Below are 16,252 nucleotides of genomic sequence, written 5' to 3' on the forward strand. Positions count from 1 at the left end.
TAATAGGAAATACTCAAGTCATCCTGAAGCTCACCTCGAAGCATGTCGTGATTGACATTGATAACTGAGAGGAGGTTGTTATCAGCCTTTCAATGTGATGACTGTTTGTCCATTGAGCTCAATCATGCTTTCACTCACAATGTCTTCCTTCTCAGAACAGAGCAGCAACAGGGAAAGGGGGAGGAGGGGGGAATAAAAAAGCATATCCTGTACTCCAAATCCCAATATCCCTTGGAACATCCTACTCCATATGCCTGGAGGTCTACAGGTCAAAACTTGATCTGTTCAATTACATAAAGGCTTGCCAGCAATTCACCACCCAGGTTAGCTGTCATCCTGGAACCAGTGATGAATAATGCTACTATTGCTAACGTTAAACAGCCTTCAACTTTTAAACGTACTTTTTTTAGCTTATGAATTGTAAATCTTTGAATTTAAAACATAATAAGAACATAAGAACTAGGAGCAGGCACAGGAGTAGACCATCTGGCCCTTCGAGCCTGCTCCACCGTTCAATAAGATCATGGCTGATCTTTTCATGGCCTCAGCTCCACCTACCCGCACTCTCACCATACCCTTTACCTTCCTTTATTTTTCAAAAAAATCTCTACCGTAGCTTTAAAAGCATTTACTGAAGTTGGCAACTACTTCCCTGGGCAAGCAATTTATAGATTAACAACCCTCTGTGTGAAGAAATTCCTTTTCAATTCAGTCCTAAATTTGCTCCCCTTTATTTTGAGGCTATGTCCTCGTGTCCTAGTTTTGCCTGCCAGTGGAAACATCCTCATTACTTCTATCTTATCTATTCCATTCATAATTTTATATGTTTCTATAAGATCCCCCTCATTCTTCTGAATTTGAATGAATATGATCCCAGTCTACTCAGTCTCTCCTCATAGGCCAACCCCCTCAACTCCGAATCAACCTAGTTGAACCTCCTTTGCACCCCCTGCATTTCCGGTACGTCCTTTCTCCAGTAAGGAAAGCAAAATTGCACAGGGTACTCCAGGTATGGCCTCACCGGCACCTTGTACAGCTGCAACATTACCTCTCTGCTTTTAAACTCAATCCCTTTAGCAATGAAGGACAAAATCCCATTTGCCGCCTTAATTACCTGTTGTACCTGCAGACCAACCTCTGTAATTCATGCACAAAGACACCCAGGTCCCTCTGTACAGCAGCATGCTGCAACTTTTTACCATTTCAGGTAATAATTGAGTCCAGTTGCCAAAGTGTGGTGTGGAAAAGCACAGCAGGTCTGGCAGCAACCAAGGAGCAGGAGAGTTGACGTTTCAGGCTTAAGCCCTTCATCAGGAATGTTGGAGGAGGGGGTTGATAGATAAATATGGGGTGGGGCTGCGTCTAGGGGTCAAGGTAGCTGGGAAGGTGATAGGTGGATACAGGTGGGGTAGTAATACGTTGGTGGGAAGAAGATGGACAAATGGGACAGGTCAAGAGGACAGTTCCGAGTTGGAGTTGTAGATCTGGGATGAGGTGGGGGTGGGGGGATTTGGACGCCACCATTAGAGAGAGATACTGCCAACTCATGGAGTATTTCAGGGAATGTCTCTGGGATGCAAGTACCAACCAACCCCACTGCCCTGTGGCTGACCACTTCAACTTCTTCTCACACCCCCCCAAGGACAAGTAAGTCCTGGGCCGCCATCTCTGCCAAATCAAAGCTATCCGCCAACTGGAGGAAGAATGCCTTGGCTTCCACCTTGGGACTCTTCAACCACACAGCATCAACGTCACCAGTTTCCTCATCTCCCCTCTCCCACCTCATTCCAGGTCCAACCTTCCAACTCAGTACAGCCCTCTTGACCTGTCCTACCTGTCTGCTCCACCCACCCCACCAACCAATCACAATTATCCCCACCGGCATTCACCTATCACCTTCCACGCTACCCTATTTATTTCTCATCCCCCTTCCCTCTTCACATTCCTGATGAAGGGCTTATGCCCAAAACGTCAACTCTCCTGCTTCTTGGATGCTGCTTGACTTGCTGTGCTTTTCCAGCACCACACTTGTTGACTCTGACTCTCCAGCATCTGCAGTCCTCCCTTTCTCTTATGAGTCCAAATGTGACTGTCAGCTTCTGGAGGCAAGGTAGGATGGCATTCCATCAGAAGAGCTATGGGAGAATGGGTCTATGCTCTGACATGTCACCTGCCTTTACCTTTTTTCTGGATACAAAGTCATGAGATTTTGTGTATTTGAAGTACTTATGATGGTGTTGTGTGTCAGAGGTTTGTGTCTCTCTGGGGAAACCAGGGCTCAAGTTCAAAGGGTTTACTGAAGCTAAGACTATGCAAGCTGTCTAAAGAGACTCACCAGCATAATTCACAATGCAAACCTACTTGGAGATTTCAGCTTACTCTACGGAGTGTGCCAAGACTTGCTGTTGATCTATCATACCCTTTCAGTCTCCTACTCACAATGATGCACTCTAGTGAAGGAAACATCCTTTTAAGAAAAAACACATGATAATCTCCAAAATATATTGGGCAGTAGAAGGATATCGGAGTTTTGAACTCTCATTTGAGAAAAGCAGATCATGATCACTGATCTCTCAAAGCTTTCTTTGTTGTGCTTGACGCAATACATTTAAACATTTTGCACGATCATGCATGTATGTATGTTAAGTGAGCCCTGTTACTTTCACAAACGCTACATTTTTGTTCAGTGTAGACAGAATGATGCACGTAGTGTTGATGAGAAAATTGTAATTTCCTGTTCTGTAAGCACACAAAAGGTCCATCAGGTTAAAAAACAAATCCATACGTGTCTTTTTCTGAAGCTTATCTCCTCGTTTGTCTGCCTGAAATAGAATCCTAACAATTAGATTTCTCAGAAATACTCAAATACTTTGCTCACTGAAAATAGATTTGCACAGCATTACAAATCCTTGGAGGTTAAACGTAGCATCTCAACTCTACTTTCATCTCTTAATATAGAACTGTCCCCAACCTTCAAATGTTTCACCTTTGCCTCTCTGTAAACAATACCACAGAAGATCTATTTGTATTTGTGTATTGGCAATTACATGCGACCTGAGACTGTGGAGTAAGTTGAGTTGGTTTATAAATTATAAATGTTTCATTCGGTACTTAATGCTGCAGTTATGTGCAAAGAAATATCTTTATTTGTTTCACAGGACATGCTTTCGGTTTTTGCTCCATGAAGGAAAAAGTGAGAAAATTATCTTTCATTGGATATTTGTAATCATTCAAATGATTCTCTGTTAAACCATGCATCTCAGGTCATTGTGAACTTACCCAAGATTAAAGCTAGTGGTACTCTCCATAATAGATGCACAGTGCTATTGCAGGTTCATGCATGGGACAGATTGATTACTTAAAGCAAATATCCAAAAGCAGTCCCCTTTATTTTTGTCAATTGTTAGCTTCTGCACTTTTTCAATCGTTCATTCACAGGATGAGGACGTTGCTAGCTAGGCTGGCATTTATTGCCTATTCCTCAGTTAAGAGTCAGCCACGTTACTGTGGATCTGAAATTACAGGTAGGCCAGACAAGGTAAAGATGGCAGTTTCCTTCCATGAAGGACATTAGTGAACCAGATGGGTTTTTCCGACAATTAGCAATGAATTCATGGTCGTCATTAGATTGTTATTCTCGATTTTTGTTGAATTCAAATTCCACTATCTGCCACAGCGAGATTCAAACCCAGGTCCCCGGACTTTTACCTTGGTCTCTGGATTAATAGTCTGATGATAATATTACTAGGCCATTGTTTCCTCTTTTATTTAAAAAAAAAGTTTCTCTGTACCACCATTTAAAATATATTTAAATAATGTATAATGACTGTGTCTTTCTGTGGCTGGTAATAACCAACCATGCTGTAATCTTGTACTCTTATAAGTGATTTTATAATGTGTGTTACATTTTGCCATGAAATTTAACTGTTACAGGTATGGAGTCTCATTCTTCTTATGCAATTGCTGGAAATTTTGAAAATGCAATGGTTTAAAATTTGTACTTTTTTTTTCTTCCAATTTTCTGTTGTCCCTGTCATTCCTTCTCCCATTCTCTTTCTGTACCTGAGCTGACATTGAATTCATGCACTTCGTTGGACAGCCTTATGCTGTGAATGCAGAGTGACGCCAACAGCATGGATTCAGTTCCCACAACGGTTGAGGTTACCATGAAGGATTGTGCTCCTCAATCTCTTCCCTCACCTGAGATGTGGTGCCCCTCTGGTCAAACCATCATCAATCACCTCCCCTTCTCTCTAATGAGAGAGCAGCCCCATGATCCAGTCAGACTCTGGTACCTTACGAACTGTGAACTTTGCAGTCCTTCAAATTTGATTTGTTGAAGGTGATGCTCAGTAGGTTGTCATGCTCAGTCAGTTCCCAGTTGCAATGCCTCCCTTGTGGCATTTAGCTGGTATGTTTGAGCAATACTGACTGCACAAAAACCTATAAACAAGACTGTGCCTAAGTAACAGCAATTGCTATCAGCTGTCCTGTCAGATGATGCATTTCCTTGTGCATTTTGAAAGAGCTCTTCTCATTAGGTCTTTTCTGGATTTTCTTGAAATTGTGTAAAAAGCTGAAGCACATTATAAACATTTGAGAAATCAAATCTATTTGTATGAAGTTATTGGGCTTTGGCATGTTCTTCATTGACCATCCCTCAAGATTCTTGATGAGCAAAACAAGAAAGTTGCCATCTAATCCTGAAAGTGCTGAATAAAGTAATTCCTCTCATTCAATTATTGCACCACTTAATTATAAAAACAAATCTCTTGACTACACCATTGATGCGGGATAATTGTCTTTTCTTTTGACCTCAAGGCTGAAATTAGTTGAAGAAATCAGCATTCAAATAAAAGCAAAATGTTGCAAATGGTGGAAATCTGACGTAAAAACAGAATGCTGGAGAAACTCAGCAGGTCTTCTATCACCTATGGATAGAGAAATAGTTAATGTTTTGAGGCTGTTTCAGAACAAGTTAATATTGGACATGAAATGTTAACACTGTTTCTTACTGTAAATGCTGCTAGACCTGCTCATTTCTGTTTTTATTTGAGAAAACAGCGCTATTGCTTTATGCAAACAATCAATTGTTTCGCAGCACTGAAGAGCATTGTGCAGAAGTGCTTCAGTGACCTATCTTTGCTTCTATATGCCCACTTCAAAATCTCAGTCATAGAAATTACAACGTCTTTTGACTTTCTGGTCATTGCAGTTTTTCATCTTCCTTGTTGCAGTTTGCGAGACAAAAATGGAAACAGTCTGCAGTCTTTCACCAGAAGCACATCTACATCCTTTTAAAGACAAAATGGAAGAATTCATTAATCAAGGTAAATGGAATAGAGTTCAGCCTTTTTTATATATAAATAAAAGTCTCCGGTAAGTGACATTATGTATTTTAATTGTGACAATATTTGTTTTGGCATCAGAAGTTGCCAAGTGACACAATTAATCAGTGACATAAATATATTGGAAGCAAATGGTACCTGATGAGTAGATTTTGGGATGTACAACAAAAAAAGACTTTGTATCAAACTTCAAACTGCTGTCTTGGGCTATATATAACCATGTTATTAGTTTCCTTCAATAGGGTTATAAAGACATTTATAACTGAGCTATTAATCATGAGAACACTTTTTCAATGATCCTTGTCAGTGGCTTGGGAGTAGGTTTTTCCTCCTCCATATTTATCTCCTGCAAGCACATAGAATTCCTTGTTTTAATTTGCAAAACAGCAGTAGTAAATGACAAGTTAGCCATTTAAAGAGAATGAGTCAGGTATATACATGTGTTTCCAAGTTTATGGCGTGTGGGTAACATGGATCCAGGCATTTCAATACCTTTTTTGGTGCTTATGTTTCCTATTGGCTTTTTTGTGCTGTTTAAATTTGGAGAGCCCAGTGACTTGGAAGGGATTGTTGACATTTCAGTTTCACTTTGTGGATACATCATGAATCAGATCAAAGGTGTTGATGTCCAGTCTGGGATGTGTGCAAATTAGTGGGGTATTCCTTTTCAGTGGGGCAGTGGCTTCCATGGTACGTGCTGAATCAAATTCCAAACTTTGGCACCTGGAATTCCGACCCTACAAAGCATTTTAACACAATGAGGACTAATGGTTGTAATCTTGTCTTGCCGTTTTGTCTTATTTGTTAATCTGCTAGTTGCAATTATTTATTTTCATTTCACGCTAATACTTCATCACTTTATCAAACTCAGTAATTGCTCAAAATCCAGCATTTTCCAATAGTCATTCCAAAGGTGTGTAACTATAGTGTGCAATTAATTTTAAAAGCTGAAATATTAATGACACATCTGAAATCTTAATTCGGCAAAATGCAAGACCCTAGGACATGAAGTGGTCCCATTGGAAAAGGGGACTTCTGAGAGCTTCGAAGAAAAGGGTGTTTATCTGATGCCTGCATGATTTTCAGAATTTTTTTTTGAGTCTTTGTTCAAGCTGTTATTAAAGGTCCTTGAAACATTAAACCGAAGTAACATATTGGAGCTGTATCTACAGAGAGTGACATTTGTATTTAGTTTACACTGAGCCTCATGTGTTACCTAATTATACTTGAGTGGAATAAGCCATTTTTGTTGTTTTCACTGTTCAGTTTCAGGTTTATACCTGATCATAGCGATGTGCCATTGTAGTCAAATGGCATGTCAGCACTCCTTTACATCTGGATAGGGTGTGAATGCAATCTGGGGGCTTTATGCACCTAAGTCATAAATGGACAGTCTGTGATACAAGAGTACAAGGTCACCTTTGATCAATGGAAGGACACTGCAGTGAGAATTTAAATAAAAACAAAACAGAAATCCTATGTTTTGTGAAGAATTTATTGTTCTCGAGATCAGTTGTTGAAAAGGAGTAAAGTTAATGTATAGTTTTTAAACATGCCTACTGTCAGACAGCCTTTCTTCTCCAGAATTCTATTTTTTTTAATTGTAATTTTATTTGCTGTGGATATTGACTTTAAAGACACAAAGCCTCAACTTACTTCATTTTCAAACACGTTTTTCCAAAGCCCCGAGACGGTAAAGTTTGTTTACTTTTGGAGCTGCCCATCAAGTATGTGGGTGTGTGACCGGGATCACAGCCTGCTGTCAGACTGGAGCCTGTAGTCCTAGTCTTGGTGCCATGCTTGACTGACGTCTCCAAATGTAAACAAATATTGCAAACCTTTAGAATTACCATGGCTCAGTAACTAAGAGGAATTGGGAGACGAACTTTAACAGGTGGGGTTATAGTGGTGAGAGGTGGCGGAGGACAAATATTTTGTAAAGGGCTTCAGAATTAAGTTTCAAACAAAATTTGCAGACCACTTTTACACCTCTGAGCCACAATCTTCCCATCTTTATCAGTGAATTAATTTGGGGTGTACGGTCCCTTGGATATTTAACTCGAATGCCTGAAACAAATGTTCCATCCACAACTCTGTGACTGCTAAGAGGCTTATAACATTTGTGTTTTGTGGGCACTTTTGGATTCCAATTTATATCTTTACATACTTGGAGTCACAATGTCAAGGGCGGAAGAAGAAAGGATTCAATTATTGTGTTTATGACCAAAAGCAAATCCCATTTCTGAGCTAATCTACTGTGGTTGAAATTTAAGCACTGATGAAGATTCAAATTCAATGCAGCATTAATTTGAAGGCACTGTTTTGATGTTCTAAATGGTTCAAATCAATTCATCCAATTTAATGAAATGGTAACATCAAGCAGCACAATTTTAAATCCTTGCATCAATTGTTTCTCGTGTCACTTTTAATACTTCGCTAATCTCCTTAAATCTGCAGCCACTTGTTAATCCTTTAATCGTTGGGGAAGCAGTTTCTCTCTATTTCAAAATCTTCACGATTTTAAACACATCTATCAAATCTGCTCTGCAACTCTTGGGACAGTCCCCGAATCTCTAATGTACTTGCATAATGACAAAGGCTCACTCTTGAACCATTTCCGCTTAACTGTGGAGCGAGGCTCCAGGCAGGTTTTTCTTCATCTTTCGTAAAGAGCAATGCCTAAGACAGTACTTCGCTTCAGCTGAGGTTAATTTTTTTTTAACATTTTAATTCATCGGTTGTGTTGGTCTTTCCTAATTACAATTAAAAAGATTATGGTGAGCTGTCATCTTGAAACGCTGCGGCACATGAGGTTTCCTGGTCTTGCGTAGTACTATTAGGAAGGGAGTTCCAGGCTTTTGTCCAACTGACAGTGAAAGAACAGTGTGGTAATTCCAAGTCAGGTTGATGTGTGGCTTTGAGAGGAATTTGCAGGCAGTGGTGTTGCCATGCATCTTGTTGCCCCTATTCCTGTAAGTGAGAATGTGATGGCAGGTTTGTCAGTCAAAGGAGGCATGATCATTTGTTGCAGTGCATCTTATAGATGGTATGCAGTGTTGGTCCTGTGAACCAGGGATTAAACTTGCCTTGAAATCCCTTAATTTGTGTTTGCACCATCAACAAAATTGGCAGTACTTGATGTTATTTAGCAGAAACTGCTACATATTTCAGTATTTGTACGAGTGGTTAAATGCAGAGATCTGGTCATGTCTGTCAATAATTTCCTGCCCCCTTCAAGATAGAAATCATCTAGAAATCATTGGTGAACTTGCATTTCTATGTCATTATTGCCACAATAAAATCATGCACAAAAACTGATGACAGGTTGTATCAAGTGTACATGTATATTTAACGTAGTCTTGCGATAATAGCTTAGCCTTCGTCATTCCTCTGGCTGTGCAAACCTACTTTTGATAGGTGTGACATGTCAAATATTTGCAAGTAATTTCAGAGTTTGATTTTAGAATCTTGTTTGCAATTCTGACCTTTGCACAGTTTTTGCTTTTTTTTTTACATAAAGCAAAACAAAGTGAATGATAAAACCTGCTCATTATTTTCTGGTTTGCTGTCTGACCAAATTCTTCCATATGATTGCTTGCTTCATGACAACACCAAAGATTCCTTCATCAAACACTAGAGTGGAATTGAAGTCCAAAAGGTAAAATCAACACCATGGATCTTGGTGGGCTGTTTGCTTTGAATTCCTGGCAAGTAATGTCACTTCATTGCAGGCCTGGAGTTTGCAGTCTACGTGGTTGATTCAGAAGCAAACACTGTTTAGTTTTGAGCATTCTTATAAGCAAAAAACAGCAAATGAAGTGTTGCATTTGCTGTTCACAATGTGGTCTCCTCAACATTGGGGAAACAAAGCCTGGACTGGATGACCACTTCTCAGAACACTTACATTCCACCCGCAAGCTTCCAGTTGCCTTCCACTTGAACACACTGCCCTGTTCCCCGGCCATCATCTCGGTCTCGGGCTTGCTGCAGTGCTCCAGCAAAGCCCAGCTCATGCTGGAAAAGCATCACCTCATTTTCCGCATGGGGACCCTGCAGCCCTCCAGACTCAATATAGAGTTCAATAATTTTAGGCCCTGAACTCCCCCATGTCTTGGCCCTCTACACCACACACCACGTCTTGCTACCACATAGTCTGCCATTACACACTACCTATTATTAGCCACTAACAATCTCCATTAACAGCTATTGACCCTCTTAGTCAGGTCATTATTGACTCCTTCATCTGTCCAGCTGTTCTTCTCTCTCTTTGGGCTCTATCCCTACTTATCGTTTACTCCTTATCCCTTCCCCAGCCCTATCTGTTGCATATAAAACAACATTTTCCTAGCCACATCGGTTCTGAGGAAGGATCACTGGACCCAAAACATGAACTTTGATTTTTCTGCTCAGCTGCTGCCAGACCTGCTGAGCTTTTCCAGCAATTTCTATGTTTGTTTCTGGTTTGCAGGATTTGTAGTTTTATAAAATATAAACTAATTTTATAAAAGTTTTTGTTTTTGTATTCATCAGAATAATTTGCAAGAAATGCCAAATCAAAGAGAAAACAGCATTTACATTCATTATGTTGTGGTCCTGCACTACTTTCACTCCATTGATCCAGCTTTGGTGCATTCACTCTCAATAACTTTGTCCAGCAAAAATATATTACCATTTAAATTATCGTTTGTTGACAGCAAGAATTTAAGGTTAATCAGTTTCACTTTCTTAATAATTTTATTTTAAATGCTTATCCAAGGATATCATGCAACCTTTTCCCCTCAATCTTAAATCTGCTATGTGTCTTGTAGGCCACAACGTATTGCTCGTTGACAGTATCTTTTATTATAACCTGCTCAAGGAAATTATAACTAAAATTGCGCTGGAGTTCTTGATCAATGCAACTAAATACAAGTTGCAAAATTTTGATTTAAACCTTTCAAAATTTTCTGATGATTTTGCTAAGTGATACATTGCATGTGTCCAATCAAGCAGCATGTATCCTTGATCATTGTCTTTTAGGACTTGCAGTAGTCGTGAAATACAATAATGCAAATATGCAAACCATCAGCAATTCCCTCAAGTGAATTGTGATCATACGCAGCCATCAATTGTGATGGAATTTGTTAAGTATTGTTTTTTCACTGGTTGTTCCCTGTAACCACTTATCCAGACTCTAGCTTGCTTCTCTTGTACAGTTCATGGATGCCTGTCTAATTCCTTTTTCTTGTATGTGCCTTACTTTTGGGGCTCCACCTAATTCTTGGAATGGAGTTTGAATATGCTGATATAATTAGTAAATTATTGCAATTTAGTAACTTCTATTGAAGTATCATCCATTTCAACCAATTACCACAACCCTGACTGGAATTGTTCTGCAATTTCAGAAGAGGAAAGTATAGAAACTTATCAGTAGCATTTTTGCTTCTACTTTTTTTTTGTTAGCATCTCAAATTGATGTTGTGCCTGTTTTGAAATCTGATCAGTTTTCTTTATCTTCATTCTGCAAAGATTAATTATTGAAGAATTGTGCAAATGCAGGAATAAGCCTTTTTTGTAACCATCCTCATTTTAAAAAAAACTGTAGTCAGTTCCCAATAACTACTTGCAACAGAGAGCATTTAATATTCTCAAGATCAATAAGGAGCATTCTGGATTAGTGGTGCTGGAAGAGCACAGCAGTTCAGGCAGCATCCGAAGAGCAGTAAAATCGACGTTTCGGGCAAAAGCCCTTCATCAGGAATAAAGACAGAGAGCCTGAAGGGTGGAGAGATAAGCTAGAGGAGGGTGTGGGTGTGGGTGGGGAGAAAGTAGCATAGAGTACAATAGGTGAGTGGGGGAGGGAATGAAGGTGATAGGTCAAGGAGGAGGGTGGAGTGGATAGGTGGAAAAGAAGATAGACAGGTAGGACAAGTCATGGGGACGGTGCTGAGCTGGAAGTTTGGAACTCGGGTGAGGTGGGGGAAGGGGAAATGAGGAAACTGTTGAAGTGCACATTGATGCTTCCGAGGTGGAAGATGAGGCGTTCTTCCTCCAGGCGTCTGGTTGTGAGGGAGCGGCGGTGAAGGAGGCCCAGGACCTCCATGTCCTCAGCAGAGTGAGGAAGAACGCCTCATCTTCCGCCTCGCCTGGAGGAAGAACGCTTCATCTTCCGACTCTGAACACTTCAACCCCAGGGCATCAATGTGGACTTCAACAGTTTCCTCATTTCCCCTTCTCACCTCACCCTAGTTCCAAACTTCTAGCTCAGCACTGCCCCATGTCCTACCTGCCTATCTTCTTTTCCACCTATCCACTCCACCCTCCTCCTTGACCTATCACCTTCATCCCCTCCCCCACTCACCTATTGTACTCTATGCTACTTTCTCCCCACGCCCACCCTCCTCTAGCTTATCTCTCCACGCTTCAGGCTCTCTGCCTTTATTCCTGATGAAGGGCTTTTGCCCGAAACGTCGATTTTACTGCTCCTCGGATGCTGCCTGAACTGCTGTGCTCTTCCAGCACCACTAATCCAAAATCTGGTTTCCAGCATCTGCAGTCATTGTTTGTACCTAATCAATAAGGAGCAACCTACTTGCAAATTTGAGGCATTGTGTATGCTTGTGCGAGAAATAGCTTTCTGCCATCAATGTGGTATTAGATTCTTTCAAATTTTTCCAGTTCAATTTTGCTGTAAGAAAGAGATTCATACAGCTTTGCCTTTCCAATCACAATAGTGAGCTAGCTACTTGTGTTTCACCTCAAGAAGAACATCTTTTAAAGTTGCTTCCTGAAACCAACATTAATTAAGAGTTGTTTAGCCTTCAGACCTTAATATTCATGTGGCTGATATCAAATTATTTTGTGCTAGCCTTGTGAAATGTTTTGACATGTTTTATTACTTTAAAGGTGCTGTATAAATAAAATTGTTGTTGAATGGTGTCATCTTTAGATATTACAGCATATTTCCATTCCTTGCAGCCTGTTTGCTTTGACAATAGGGAAGGTTTCTGTCACCACAAAGTAGTGAAATGTCATGTTAATTGGCTAACTAATAAACATGAACATTATGATCAGATATTTTTGTTTGTTCAGAGATAAGGTGGGAAATGTGTTAAGAGTACTGATGTTAAAATGGGAACTGGAATCCAGTGATGTTTTAATACTACTTAAGGGGAGACTCTGTGATGTAACAATGATGTCACTGGACTGGCAATCCAGACTCCCAGACTAGTGTTTTGAAGATATAGGTTTGAATCCTGCCGTGACAGATGGCGAAATTTGAATTCACTCATATCTGGAATAAAGAGCTGGGCTAATGGTAACCATATGGTGGAACCAGTGCTGATTGTTATAAATAGAGACTATGTGGTTCATAAATGTCCTTTAGGAAAGAAGCTATGTCCATGCCAGGTCTGGCTAATATGTGACTTCAGTGCAACAGCAATATAATTAACTCCCAAATCTCCTCTGGGCATTTAGAGATGGGACATAAATTCTGGCCCAGCCAGCGATCTCCCATTCTGTGAAGTTTAGAAAAAACAGATTCACTTTTCCAAGGCACACTTGTTATTTCTGAAACATTTAGTTTGTTCCAGGGATGTGCACAAGGGTTTTATTGACACCAATTGGACCTAGCATTAAGTTTCAGTCGTTGCATAATTGTCGATCATGTCAGTATGAATGTGTTAAAGGTTAATGTTGACTTAGTCATGGTGTGTAACTATGATAATTCACTGCACAACATCTTGTTTATTAAGCAGCTCCTTGAATGTACATGCTTTGTTGTTGATCTCTCTTTATCTTTTGCATACACTAACTGACATTAACTTGAAATCTAGCTTTGTTAACAGTGGATTTAAGTAAACGTGGAGTGTCTTTGATAGTTTATTAAGTTTCTGTTGGTTTTGGTGAAGTAACTTGTCCCCAAAAATTGCCATTTATACAAGAAATTTCTGAGATAAGCAATTAATCCAGACCTATAGTCAGACTTAGCCAATTTTTAGTGCAACACGGTTTAAAGTTGCTGAATTGGACTACTGTTGTGTTAACTGTATCACGTGTCAAATTGATCTTCAAATTTCCATGAAAACAAATTCCTAAGTATTGTTGTCAGTAGATTGTATATGCAGTGACAGTAGAAACTTGACATTTAGCACTGTAACATTTTGACATTGGCAAGAAAGTGTGATTCAGAAAAATGGGAACAACTCTTTGCTTAGCTTCATGTTTGGTCAACATAGAATCATAGAATCTCTACAGTGTGGAAGCCATTCAGTCTATCAAGTCGACACTTTCCCTTTGAAGGGTATCTCATCCTATCCCTGTCACCCTGCATTTCCCATGGCTAATCCACCCAGCCTGCACATCCCTGGATACAATATGGGCAATTTAGCATTGCCAGTCCACCTTACCTGCACATCAATGAAATCAGTTGAATTATGATGAAAGAAGTGCATCTCTCTTTAAGATGTTGTGTGCAGGTAATGACCCGTTTGATCTTAGCAGAAATGTTTTTTTTCCCTGAGAAGTATCATGCCACCAACTCCCCCCCCCCCCCCCCCCTGCCCCCCTCCATCTGAACTCTGGGCTTTGAATGTTTTGACAGATCTAATCGATGAGGTTCCCAGCTCGCCTTCACACTGATTGGGAAGAAAAACAACCTGATAATTTTTCACCAGCTTAGCAAACAGAAAGCATGAAATCCTTTAAAAACTTGATCCTCTTATCCCAGTTCTGCCTGCAAGTATCCTCCCTTTCCCATTTCAAAATAAACAAAGTTGAAAGCTGGGCACCTGTTAATGACTCTTTGTTGTGATCTATTTGGTCCAATATAACAGTAGTGAGGAAACTCTCAAGCCAATCTGACTAGATTGTTTGCAGCCACTTTGTCCTGAAATTACCATCCACGGCCAGCACGAGTCTGCATGAAATTTAGCTATTATAGATGGTCAGTACAAAACTGATTTGACAATTTGGTAATTCTGTTTTTTAATTAAGGAAGCACTTTAATTTTACTGCTGCTGTCAATTTATTGGCGATAATTTATATGTTAAGGTACTGTACCTTAATGACTGATGGTTAGTATTTTAGCCATATCACAATAATATGAACTACAAGGGGTCTAGAATTATTGCCCCAATTTAAGGGGAATAAATCTGTTTGCACTAAATGATTAAAAATAAACTTGAGTTTATATTTTTTGAAATCTTGAGAGAAATGATATAATCAGTGTGCTCTTGAAATGTGTAAATAGTTTGAATAATTTAATTTTGAATGTCAGTAAAATGATGAGAAATTTATTACCTAGATGTCATTGGTATCTCAACGGCATGCATAGCTAGCACTAAAAGAGTAGAGCAATGAAATGGTCAAAGTGCACATTAAAACCAGCTCAACAAAAATGTCTCAACAGCCAATTTAAATGCCAATTTTACACACACTTGATATCACACTGCCATCCCCCTACTCCAGAGGCACTTCTTGATCTAAACTTTTGAAATATAGCAGGTATGCAGGTATGTACAATCATAGAACAACTAAGAATGTTGGCAGGTTACTAACCCTTTCCATGTTTAAAAATGTTATTGTGTAGGAAACAGCCCAGGTCATGATGTTCTGACTCTGGGGGTGGAAGCAATATGTTGCCTTCAAGTACCACCTGGGCTTCGAAATGGAATTGTGCTGCTTTTAAATAGAACAGTCAGGCTGATGGCTGACTCGTTGCGAGAGTTGAAACTATCATTGACATTCCAAACAATAGCCAGTAGAAATTGACATTTAACTAGGTTACTAAGACAAAGGGTTAATAACAGCATCAAATCTTAATGCTCATTCAGAGAGTCACAGAGATGTACAGCATGAAAACAGACCCTTCGGTCCAACCCATCCATGCCGACCAGATATCCCAACCCAATCTAGTCCCGCCTGCCAGCACCCGGCCCATATCCGTCCAAACCCTTCCTATTCATATGCCAATCCAAATGACTTTTAAATGTTGCAATTGTAACAGCCTCCACCACTTCCTCTGGCGTACATGTACCACCCTCTGTGTGGAAAAGGTTGCCCCTTAGTTCTCTTTTATATCTTTCCCCTCTCACCCTAAATCTGTGCCCTCTAGTTCTGGACTCCATGACCCCAGGGAAAAGACTTTGTCTATTTATCCTATCCATGCTTCAATGCAGATTTAATGGGCTCCTCTTGTTCAGTGATGTTCCTACCATTCTATTTTCACACCAATGTAGTGGAGTAGGATGACTCTTCACTGTTTGCACAAATACAAAAATAACAGCAGTGTGATAGCAGTAGTTGCAGTATTACTGCAGTTCTAAAAAACAAAGAAAAAGAAATTGTTCTTTGTTGGAATGAGACTGAATATTGTTTTTGCCAAACAGTTCCAATGCCAGGACCCCTGCAGGTTGAATGACTTCAAAGTCATTTGCTCTTGCTTTTAAAATAGTAGTGCCATATGGAGTTATGAGAAAATAATAACTAGAGTAGATAGGGAATTTATGGACATATTTTCTGAAATGGCAATTTAGCTCCAGATTTCCAAAAAGGAAGTGCTTTTGTTCTTTTTGCCAGATAAGATTGCCATTTGGTCATTATTGTAGCAATAAATTTGGTGACTGCAGAACCCAACCATCTTGTCTTGTCTGAAGGCAAGCACTCTATAATTGTACATTCTATTTATTAGGCACATGAATCATTGCCAGCTTTAAATGTATCTTAGGTTTATTAAGGAATTGCCTCAACTTTTCATTCTTTACCTGGTATGTTGGAGCAGAGGGAAAATTAACTTGGAAAATTCCAACACTTTGTTTCAGAAGCCAGTACATGATGACATTGCCAAAAATGTCAGCTAAGCACCAAGATAAACTTGCCACAGATTTAAATGCCTCAATAAATTGAGTTTCATGCATCTGAGC

The 16,252-nt window shown here is 39.7% G+C and overlaps 1 protein-coding gene across 1 annotated transcript in view; it reads left to right on the forward strand.

Annotated features, from left to right (window-relative positions):
• fmn2b (formin 2b) overlaps nt 1-16,252 on the forward strand; it is a 479,925-nt gene that overhangs the window by 334,693 nt on the left and 128,980 nt on the right. Inside the window, exon 15 of the mRNA XM_087990994.1 lies at nt 5,238-5,330. Coding sequence (XP_087847120.1) covers nt 5,238-5,330 — 93 coding nt within the window. The remainder of the gene's footprint in view (nt 1-5,237; nt 5,331-16,252) is intronic.

The sequence above is a fragment of the Chiloscyllium plagiosum genome, unplaced genomic scaffold (genome assembly GCF_037043375.1).
Source record: "Chiloscyllium plagiosum isolate Xiang-an unplaced genomic scaffold, Cpla_swu_hap1 HiC_scaffold_10, whole genome shotgun sequence".
NCBI lineage: Eukaryota > Metazoa > Chordata > Chondrichthyes > Orectolobiformes > Hemiscylliidae > Chiloscyllium > Chiloscyllium plagiosum.